The following is a 12153-nucleotide window of genomic DNA, read 5'->3' as shown; positions in this document are numbered from 1 at the left end:
TAATGCCATCAGTATATCTGCCTCTAGAAATCTGGGCTTCTTTTCATTCTCTTAACATCAAGAAATCAGATAATCTGGCTTATAAGAAATGTTTGTAAACTAAGAGTAAATAGATAAAGAGAAAAGTGTTTAGGCAACTCTCTTGAGAATAAAATTGCCAAAAATTCACCACCCTTGGAGCTTTCAAAGGCTTTTTTTCTGATACCTATGGATGAGAGAGACTTTCTAGGAGTCCGGCTTTCCCAAGGGGAGATTCCAGCATGCCACTGAAGTAAAGGTTTTTTTCTTTCCCAGTTCCTTTCTAGTGCCTGACTGTGTTCTAGAGACATGAAGATGCTGGGTCATTTAAATAATATAGTTAATCTCCATAACGTCCTACAGTGACATTCTGAGATGTAAATGTAACTAAACATATTTCCCAACACATAGATTAATTCATAAATTTATTGTTGCCTCTGCTATTAACTTCATTCTTATTTATAATATTATATTATTACTACCATTTATGGAACTCCAGGTACCATGCTAGGTACTTTACATGTATTATTTATAATCCTATCACAACTGTGTATGGAATAAACAGAATCGTCATTTTCTGAATAAGAAATAAGAGGCAAAGAGAAATTAAATAATAACTTCCCCAAGATCCCTGAGCCAGGATAACTGAAGCAGGGATTCAAATCTGGGTCTGTCTCCTACCAAACCCCACCCTCTTTCCACTCTGCAGGCACCATCATGTTGCACCTACTGGATATCAAGTTTCTGAGGATATTTCATTTCATTAATCTATAAAAGGCTAGGATGATATTTCTCTATCATTACGATTCAGGTCTCTCAGTGAGACTTAACATGCTTCTACCACCAGAGTTAAAAATCCACCAAAGAAACAATGTGAAGGATTCACAGCAATAATACTCCATCTCAGATAAAGCATAATGTGTGCTTATTTAATTTAATGAATATATCATAATGATATAGCTTTTTGCTAATTTTACATATATCCATAGCACATTTGAAGAGAATAAGAACAATGTATCTGACCAAGCTGCTAGATCCTGAGGTCAGAGACCATGTCTCATTTACCTCTATATCCCCAAGTCCTGTATGTGATAGATGTTCAACACCTCGTTGTTGATGAAAGTTAGAAGCAATGATTATCAACTCCTGAAAGTAATATTTTAAGATACCTGAAACATTCTGAGCAGCCAAAAAAGACCCCACGTTTCAAAAAAACTGGTTTTGGTCTGCAGGTAAACTTCCTACCTCTCGATCCTTGAGTTTCATGGCAAGCACCAACTGATGCCTGTGGTTAGTGAGAGCCTCCCGGTAATTTCCTTTGGAGAAGAATGCAGAGCCCAGATTCCCATGAGCTCGGCATTCTCCTGTCTGGTCACCTGAATTGGGTTTAAAAAAAAAAAAAAAAAGATAAAATTTATCTAAGTTACAGCATTATTTATAATATATAATGGCCATCCTAATTCAACAGCCACAGATTTACTAGCTAAGATTTCACTTGCCTTCTTTTCTTCTTCTAAAAGACTCTATGTAGGAAGTTATGGTCCTAGAAGTTAAATCTCTGGACAACTGTTATTGATGTTATAACATACAACTGCAGTCAGGGACATAAGTGTTCTGGAAATGAGAGGTCATTGCTTTGTTTCTGAACAACCATCAGCTTGTTGGTTCAGTCACTTTACTCCACACCTACCATAATATGTTGCTTCTTTACAAGTATGCTGATGGTAGACTCACCATCTCTCTTCTCTTACTGCAATCCTCCAAGTCCTTGAATAATCACTGTGATGATTATCATAAACCACATTTTTTTTTTAAAATGAGGAAAGAGCAGCACAGAGATTAGGCAACTTGCCGAAGGTCACACAGCTAGTTAAGTGGCAGAGCCAGGATTCTAAACTCAGCGGTCTGGCTCCATAGTCCACAGTCTTAACCACTGCACTGCACTATTTCGTCCAACAAAATGATGGTGCATTCTATTGTAGGCAAAAATGAAAATTAAGGTCAAAGATTCACCCACAAATCTATCATCTGAGATATTAAATCTGTGAGCCCATATCTCTGAGGAGGCAATGAATATGTTAATCCATATCTTTTGGCCTTTTGGGAGTTTGATACCTTGTTAAATGAAAAGCCCTAAAGACCTAAGTACTCTAAAACAGAGAATGTTCCCGAGGTACAATCACTTTTCATTGCACATATTACTCCCATTCACATCAGGTTAATCAGCTTTCTTCATTTCCTTTCTGTACTGAAATAAAGGAGAAAAGCATAACTCTACCTAAGGTCTTGGCTACATCCAAGTCCTGCTGCATGTATCCAGTGCTCTTCTCTGTGTTTCCGAGAGACCAGTAAGCACTGCTCAGCGCAGAGAAAACGGAACCTCTCAGTTTGAGGCTGCAGGTGCCAATCTTCAGAGCGGCTTCTAAGACAACCACAGAGGCCCCATGATGGCCAGCTGTCAGGAGTTCTTGCCCAACCACAGACACGACCACAAAGGGACTCTTGTCCAGTTTCATTTTCTGAAGCTGTTGATAAGTGGGCTCGAGGGAGTCTGAAGAAAAACAAAAGAAAATAAGAGAATATAGGCTTATACACAAAACAATCTTTTCCAATATGCTCTAGAAACAAATGTTTATCATACCTTTTTATGGCCTGTTTCAGGTACAAACTCTTCAACCTTTCGATCTAGCACCACCCTTACTGTCCACTCATTCATACGACTGGGTAACACCAATGTCTTTCCAGTAATTTCCTTACATCACTTTCACGTGCATACGCCACACTTGTCCTCTCTTCTGGTCTTTCTTTGATCAGGACCCACCACTTTCCCTGAATGGTTCTCCCTTCTCTGACCTCCTGCCCTCTCAAAATATCACAGGCACATCACTCAAGTCCCACCCCTACTATATACAGGCAGACCTCAGAGAGGCTGTGGGTCTACTTCCAGACCACTGCAACAGAGGAAATATCACAATAAAGCAAATCACATGAAATTTTTGGTTTCTGTGCATATCAAGAAGAAAAAAGAAATCGTCTGAGTTTACTAAGGTAAGATGAAAGACAAAATTAATGTTTATCTCATTTTATTTTCATGTTGTGGAAAGGACACAGATTAGGGGTCAGGAAGCCACACGGAGATTCTTTCCATTTGAAGCTAGGTTTCAAAGTGGATGACCTCTAAGCTCCTTCTTCCTCCTCTTCTTTTATTTTTTTTTTAAAAGACTGTTGCAAAGCTAATGACTATAACCTTACAGAGAGGTAGCACTTGTAACACTTTTGTTGTTAGCTTTCCTGAAAAACTGTTTCACATTAGTTGTTCCACTGTGCCTATGTGGAAAAAAAAATAAAACTATTGAAAGGTTGGTCTCTTTAAACTGTGAATCTCTCAGCCAACAGTACTGCATTAAAATGTAATTTTTACAATTTATGACTTCAAATCTCCACTTGCCACTAAGGAGCTCTCATCCGAATCAACATTACCACGGAAACCTCGAAACCTACTGGTGCCTAAAGCATTATTCCCTTCAATCAGATCACTAAACAGAGAACAAAGAACATTTTTACACTGATCAAGATGCAAGCAGTACACAATACCAGTAAACGTTTGCTAACCAATAGGGTTAAATACAGGCACAAGAGCCCAGGAATTGCTAGAACAGGAAAAGAACAATGCCATACTGAAATAACTGTGAGCAGAACTTTGGTGGTACCCACTGATGGATTTGGCAGCCAGTGATGATCACACATTAGCATCCCACTGGCCAATTAGCAGAAGCAAAACTAACAGAATTTTAGAGCTGAAAAGACCTTGAAAACACCCTTATTTTATTTATTAAATTTATTTATTTATTTATTTTTGTGGTACACGGGCCTCTCACTGTTGTGGCCTCTCCCATTGCGGAGCATAGGCTCAGCGGCCATGGCTCACGGGCCTAGCCGCTCCGTGGCATATGGGATCTTCCCGGACCGGGGCACGAACCCGTGTCCCCTGCATCGGCAGGCGGACTCTCAACCACTGCGCCACCAGGGAAGCCCTAAATTTATTTTTATTTATTTATTTATTTTTTTGGCTGTGTTAGGTCTTCGTTGCTGTGCGTGGGCTTTCTCTAGTTGTGGCGAGTAGGGGCTACTCTTTGTTGTGGTATGAGGGTTTCTCACTGCAGTGGCTTCTCTTGTTGCGGAGCACAGGCTCTAGGCGTGCGGGCTTCAGTAGTTGTGGTGCGTGGGCTCAGTAGTTGTGGCTCACGGGCTCTAGAGCGCAGGCTCAGTAGTTGTAGCGCACGGGCTTAGTTGCTCCGCAGCATGTGGGATCTTCCCGGACCAGGGTTCGAACCCGTGTTCCCTGCATTGGCAGGTGTATTCTTAACCACTGCGCCACCAGGGAAGCACAACACCGTTATTTTAGAAATGAAGAATCTGAGTATTTAAGTATTGAGTATTCACGTAAGGTCAGATAGCTTGGGACAAAGACAAGACAAGAACCTATTGCAGGGCTCTAAGTCCAGGCTCTCTGATACCATACCAGGCAAAATTCTTGCTCACACAAGAAGTCAATTCCAGCTGATTTTAAGCAGGGAAGAAATGCACTGAGTGGCTACTGGGAAGGGTGGAAAACCAGGCCTCCAGACCCACAGTCAACTTTTGTGAACAAAAGTTCCTGGTGAAGGCAACATCACCACTGCAAGTAAACACAGGACATTGCAGCTTGTAATTCTGCCTCCACCACTACTAAATGCCACCCTTGGAAAACGGATGTCACTATTGCCACCTGCCACCACTGGAACAAATTCTGTATATCCTTTCTTCTTTTAGCCTTTAGCTCCTAATTCAAAGGTGAAGTCCCAGCTGCAAAGGAGGATGCGAAAATTAGGATCTGATGTTTTCAACTTTTATAGTGGAAGGCAAGGAGGCAGAAGTAAAAGACAGGGAGTTCCCAAAACACAGGAAGAGTGTTCAGACACAGATGGCATGAAATGACTGATGGCCAGCAAAGATTCTACTTTTCAGCTGGTGATTATTTTAACCATTGCAACCATGGCTAAGTTCAAAAAAAGAGCCATCCAATAGAGCCTCTAAAACTACACAATTGTAGAAAGAAGAGAGAACATTGCCACAGTTAGAGGACCAAGGGAAATACTTGGAAGATTTTCAAAAGAAAAGGAAATCTTCATTTGTACAAATTTTTACTAAATAAAAATTTGAAACGGAAGGATTAAGAGGTAAAAGATCAAATTTCCATTTGTAGTATATAGGAAAGAGACTATACATATATAAAAAGATAAATTATAATGCAAGCTCAAATACAGTATATGTTATAAGAGTTTGGAAAAGGGAATGATTATCAAGGGTAATCAGAAAACTTCATAAAAACAGAACCTGATTTCTTAAAGAAAGGGTAGGACTTAGACAAGTCTTTGTACTTTCTTCTGTGAGTAGAGGGTATTTTAGGCAGGTTTGTCCTAAAGAAAGGTGCATGGAATGAAAGATAGGTACATGGAATGAAAAGGAATGATGAACAGGGCAGCTTGAATGGCCCAGAGAATATTTATGGGGAAGGAAGCTGATGTGGAATAACACAGAAAATACTGAGCTAAGGATAAAGAGACCTGGATTTCAAAGCCACATAACCTTAGTTTCCTCACTTTATCAAATGTATCACAATTATGATTGTGGTGATGGTTACATAAATCTATACACGTTATAGATAAGTATATGTCAATATTAAATACATATGTGTATATACATGTAAATGTATCTTGTTTGCATCTATGCATGTATAAAGATATATACACAAAAAGTCCATTTCACTTGATGTAAATTTAAAAAATTTTAATGTCAAACTTCTCTGCTTTGGGCTGTAATTACGTCTCATTTGTCCATACTCACTAATCAGAAGGTCTGGTTAGCAGTTGTACACTCATTTGATAAATAAAAGTGGTAAGATAAGTTTTTTTTTAATGTATAAAAACTGTACAGGCTGCAGAGTGAAGTCAAAAAGAGAAAAACAAATATCATATGTTAACGCATATATGTGGAACCTAGAAAAATGGTACAGATGAACCGGTTTGCAGGGCAGAAATAGAGACACAGATGTTGAGCACAAATGTACGGACACCGAGGAGGGAGAGTGGCAGGGGCGGGGTGGTGGTGGTGTGATGAATTGGGAGATTGGGATTGACATGTATACACTAATATGTATAAAATGGATAACTAATAAGACTGTGCTGTATAAAAAATAAATAAAATAAAATTCAAAAATTCAAGAAAAAAGAAAAAAAACTGTATAGGCTGGATTAGGTGATCTATAAGATTCTTCCCAACTATACTATTCTATGGTTCTAATTCCTATTCTACAGTAAACTTAGGCTGCTAGCAAAAGGACTAATTGTGTGATTTTCTCAGGCTAGATGGAACAGAGTTTTGGCAGCCTGTAGATGTAAAGATGTTTTCCTTTATAGAAATCATGCATAATATATAAAATATCCAATGTCAAAACAACTTCATAAGAATGTAAAGGCACTTTGCAACAATCATTGAACACCAGTTATGTGCTTTCAAAATGTAAAGGCTTTAAGAATTTAAGATAAACAAAGTCACATTTCCTGACACTTGAAAACCTTGTAAGAATGTAGTAGAAGCTAATAATAAACAAATAATCACACTCAACTAAAAGATATACTATATTTATTTCATCAGTTCTGCATATTTATTCACATTTTAACATTTCTGAATTTGAGATTTAATGTCCATGAACTCAATGGTGCCTCACAATGGTTGGTTATTTCTATGTCTAAATGGGGCTAAAAGAATTCTTTCAGTTTATATAAAATAAAAAGTTAAGTGATAAGAAAGAAATTTACTTATCAGCATTTTTTTTTTCTTAGTAATATATAAAATAATGACACAACTTTCAATCCAGATTTCTCAGCATTGGTAGGATGTGCTACGGGACCACAGAGGAGAAAGGTGCTAACCCTACTCAGGTAGGTCTAGGAATGCTTTCCAGAGGTAATGACATCTGAACAGAAATCGGAGCTATGAGAAACTAGTGTTTTCCAGGAACTGCAGGTAGTTTTAGCTGGGAATATCTTGGTAATGAGAATAAAAGAGAAGTAAGATCTTTTATACTAAGGTAGTTGGTCTTTATCTTGTAGGCAATGGGGAAAATGCAGAATTATGAATACGAGAATGACAGATCAAACTTACACTTTAGAAAGTTCATTCTGGAAGGGAAGCAAAGCATGGACTGGTTTGGAAGAGATAATAGCCAGGAAAACCAGTTAGAGAAAAAGTCCTATATTTGCAATGACAAAACAGATGTACAGCAAGGGATAAATTTCAGACATATTTAGAATTTTAAAATTTACAGAATTTGAGGAATAAATGCATTAACAGGCACAATGCCTTATTCCAAAGTAATGATACTCTACTGACTGTCTCCTATGAATCACCTTCAAGGTAACTAAAATTTTTACAGACTTCAATCTGTCTCAGGTACTATGAAAGACATTCTGGAGCCTTCCAAGTTATCCTTATAATATTTAATTAGCATACATGACTAAAAAGTTTCAACTTTCCTAAAAACCTGGTGATACCACTACCAATTATTACTGGATATAATATAATACTGTACTGCAAACTCAGAAGACTGGGAGAAACAATTCTGGAATGATTCTCCAAAACAGGGATCCAAAGAGAGAACAGCAACCACTGACAAGGTAAGAAGGTAACCAAAGTATAATGAGAGTAAAGTATAGCCCAAAAACCAAAATTTAGAGGTAAGGTTCGTAATATCTAATTATTTTTAATTTTTACCTTTTCTTAGGCTAATTCCTTAGAGGGGAAACTAAATTAAAAACCACTGGGCTCGTCACAAAGGACAAATATTGTATGACTCCACTTATATGAGGTACCCTGGTAGTTGCCAGGAGCTGGGGCGGTGGGGGAAGATGAGGAATTATCGTTTCATGTGTACAAAGTGTCAATTTGGGAAGATGAAAAAGTTCTGGAGACAGATGGCAGTGATGGGTGCACAACACTGTAAATATACTTAATACCACTAAATTGCATAACTAAAAATGTTATGTACATTTTACCACAACTGGAAAAAAAAAAACAAAAAACTTTTGGTTCACACTAAAAGGAAAACTTAACCCTCCCACCCAAAAAAGAAAATAAAAACTGACATGTTTAGCTCTTTGTCTAAGCCACTTCATATTTTTCTGGGTTCATTTGTGAATTTATTTATATCCTACTTCATTACAAAAGGATTCAAAGGCCTTCTATAGAAATAAGGTGGAAAACACAGAAGTCAGAGTGAGTGGAAAATAAAGTAAGGAAAACTCAGCTTAGAGACTATAAGCCCTGGCACACTTCCTAAAGGTGGACAGGACACTAAGCTCTAACGCTTCACAGAGGACAAAGCAAAATAAAGGATCACTTCAGATAATTCCCAGACCTTTTAGATAAAAATACACCAATGCTCAGGAGAAACGCAGTTTTTCCAGGCACCAAGTGCTCAGCAAAAGGACCATGTGTGCTGTGCAGTGTTTGTTCCACACCCACAACACAAATACAAGAGCAAGCTTACCACTGCTGCTACTTCTCTCCACAGAGAGAAGAAGGGCATCACACTGCACAGGGAAACTGTCCTAAAGGGGCCTGCCTTTACATGCCAAGGCTTGATTCTCAAAACAATTATTAGGGGACTTCCCTGGTGGTCCAGTGGTTAAGAATCCGCCTTCCAATGCAGGGGACGCAGGTCCAATCCCTGGTTGGAGAACTAAGATCCCCGCATGCCACAGGGCAACTAAGCCCATGCGCCGCAACTACTGAGCCTGGGCACTCTGGAGACCGTGTACCACAACTAGAGAGAATCCCACGCACCGCAACTAGAGAAGCCTGCATGCTGCAATGAAGAGCCTGCATGCCACAATGAATATCCCGTGTGCCACAACTAAGACCCAATGCAGCCAAATAAATAAATAAATATTTTTAAAAAACAGTATTAGGAGGTACTTATTATCACACCCCTTTTACAGATAAGAACTGAGGTGCAGAGAAGGGAAGCAACCTTGCTCAGTCAAGGGGATAGCAAATGGCAGTACTGGAATTAGAGTCCAGCCTTTGGGGGAAAAGTCAGTTTTTTTTTAACATAACATTTCAGAAACAGGCCCTCTATGCAAAGTGACTGCCACTTAAAAGAGAATCAGAGGGAAAGAGTTACCAAGGGTGGACTATCAGGTAAATAAAACATGAGCCCCAATTTGACTCTGAGAGAAAAGCTTATATATTCGAGCCATTTTCTACCAGTACTTCATAAAATCAGCTTCCTGGATCCTCTGAAGCTGGTAGAAACACCACGACAGGTGATAGCCTATAAATGTAATAATCTTTAGATTACCAAATTAACAAGAGGAGAGAAAATATACACCAGAGAACCCTCAGCAAGAAGCAGCCCTAGTGTCTTTAGAGGAACAAATAAAGGTAAACACAGTCTCGCTTTGTAATTACATTATTAAATCTGCGGTTGGCAGTAGTACTATGCTACACCATCCAAATTTACATAAACATTTATAAGATACAATGAACTGAAATTGCTGAAAGACTATCTAAAAAGGAGAAATGGAAAATAGTAAAAGGATAATTTGAGGGTCATGAAAGAGTCTCATTTTATATTAATACTTATTTGGACATTTACATAAATGATTTAAGGGAAATACATTACATATAGTGATGTAAATATATCTACAGGAAAAGTAGATTATCTGATATCTGGTTGGTGAGCATGAATGATACCACAAAAGTAAAGTAAAAAAGACTTAATGCAGTTAGCAATATAGGCAACAACAAAATTTTAAAAATCAAATAAGTTCCAAAGTGGATTAATATATTTATTTGGGAACAAGAGTATACTACTATAGATTAGCCCTATCTTTAAAAAAAATCTTGAAACGTCCCCAAAAGGCCAAACCACAGGAACGCTGTGCACATCATGGGAGCTTTGTTTGCTTACAGAAGCACTGGACGAGGGAGCTTCCCTATTGCGTCTCAGAATTGCAAAACAAAAACAACTGACACAACAGATCAGACCTACATGTAAAGTGTCCTGGACTGCACAGTTACGCAACAATGGCAGAAACTGAGAACGCTGCAGGAGGCTAAAATAAACAGTGGGTAAAAAATGGGCAGCAAATGATGACAGATTTTGTGAATTATAACCATATGACAAAAAGAGAGGTCATTAAGATGTTAAATGATGCACAGAACAACCCTGTGCAAAGCAACAGTCTTTCTATAAAATGTTGATGAGAAAAGCCCACCTGGAATAGCTACAGTGGTAAAGGCAATACCAAAAATAAGTAAGTTAAATTGCTTTAAGGAAAGAGAAGAAAATATTAAAGCACTCCACGCACCTGTAAGATGCAGCTTTTTCCAGGGTCGCCCTTAGGTCACTCAGTATAAGATGGGAAAGAACATGGCACAGAAAACCCTAAGGCTGAAAGAAGCACTGAGCTATTTCTTGCAGTGTAGAGAAGATTTTCTTATATTTATCTAAACAAATTGCTTCAAAGGCAAAACGGTAAGTATGATCCTGCTGATCTCAACACATTCACTCCAGTATACTAAGGCAGCGGTAGAAATACCTCCAAATAAAGAAGGGATATCTTCATGAACTAAATAAAAAATGTTCCATGTGAATTACTTGCAGAGGGATATAGGGAGAGAATGAGAAAATAATAGAAAAATGGAAAGGAGAGACAGATTGATCTTTTTGTTGTCCATTCCCCCCCCACCCCCAAGTCATGGAGCTCCAAAGTACATCTGCTTTAAGTCAGAGTTTATTAACAGCAGGTCCCCCAGTGGGAAAAGCCATTAGGTTCCTGCAGCAAAGACTCAGCTTTGTATGGGGTTATAAAATCGCATGAAGAGAGGCTTCCTTTCCACTTTTTTTCTAGAACATGAAATCTTCGCTTTCAGGAAAGTTTTTTTTCTTTTTTTTCTTTTTCGGTACGCGGGCCTCTCACCGTTGTGGCCTCTCCCATTGTGGAGCACAGGCTCCAGACGCGCAGGCCCAGCGGCCATTGTTCACGGGTCCAGCCGCTCCGCGGCATGTGGGATCCTCCCGGACTGGGGCACGAACCCACGTCCCTTGCATCAGCAGGCGGACTCCTAACCACTGCACCACCAGGGAAGCCCAGGAAAGTATTTTTTTATAGCTATGAATTGCTCAGAGGCCATACGAGTACCATTTAGTTAATCAAACTTTTACTTAGCACATATTTTGAGCCAAGTACCATACTAGCCTGTATATTAAAATTATCTAATGCTGCAAACATTTTCAAAACTAAATAAATTACCTAATGACACTGCCACCAAAATTTTTAGGTTAATTCAAAAACGTACCATTTCAGAAACAAAAATAGAGTTCTGCTTGACGTACCTAATTAGTGTGGAACGTCATTAGCTGTCTACTATTTGCCATCAACCTGCCTTAGTGTCTCCATCACTCTGCAAAGATGACAACTGGTGTACACTTTCAACCCAATCTTCCCAAGAACTCCTTCCTCAAAAATCAATGTTTCCCAAAGGGAAGCCAATCTGATTTGAGCCTTAGAACTCCTCCAACCTCCACAGTACTATTTTCAATCTACTGTTGTCCCAGAATACCAATTGGTATAATACAGAAGTAGTATAGGAGAAAACCATGTATCTACCATGTTTCTCTCTCTTTCAAGTCAACATAATCTCTTAATGCTCCTCTGAAAAATGTTAGACATAGCCTACAGTTAGATCCATATTTCCTCTCATGAAATGTTTAATGTCTTCTCTTATCTATTTATTTCTAGATGGCATATTGGTCCAACTGAGCAGATCAACTTACTAGTAGAGGTGTTTTGGTTTAGAGGTACAAAATCTTAGAACTACAAAAAACATAGGGATTCCTTATGTAACCCTAAAATCCAGAGAATTTGATTCATTTACCCAGTCATACAGTTAGTTAACAAAAAAATTCAAAATATAATCTAGGTCCACAAACTTCCAGTGGCCTTACCACCATCCCATTGTTCTTCATTAATGTCACCTATTGACAGTGATTCCTTGTCTTTCTTGGTCTAAAATATCCAATCTTAG

At 38.6% G+C, this 12153-nt stretch overlaps 1 protein-coding gene across 5 annotated transcripts in view; it reads right to left on the bottom strand.

The window, feature by feature from the left end:
- TTC28 (tetratricopeptide repeat domain 28) overlaps positions 1 to 12153 on the bottom strand; it is a 609537-nt gene that overhangs the window by 296587 nt on the left and 300797 nt on the right. For all 5 annotated transcript variants that reach the window (XM_032603706.1, XM_032603707.1, XM_032603708.1 and 2 more), the window contains 2 exons: positions 2297 to 2569; positions 1264 to 1394 (listed from right to left, as the gene is read on the bottom strand). In XM_032603706.1, coding sequence (XP_032459597.1) covers positions 1264 to 1394; positions 2297 to 2569 — 404 coding nt within the window. The remainder of the gene's footprint in view (positions 1 to 1263; positions 1395 to 2296; positions 2570 to 12153) is intronic.

This window comes from Phocoena sinus, chromosome 14, assembly GCF_008692025.1.
Source record: "Phocoena sinus isolate mPhoSin1 chromosome 14, mPhoSin1.pri, whole genome shotgun sequence".
NCBI lineage: Eukaryota > Metazoa > Chordata > Mammalia > Artiodactyla > Phocoenidae > Phocoena > Phocoena sinus.
This window is presented reverse-complemented; position numbering and strand designations above follow the sequence as displayed.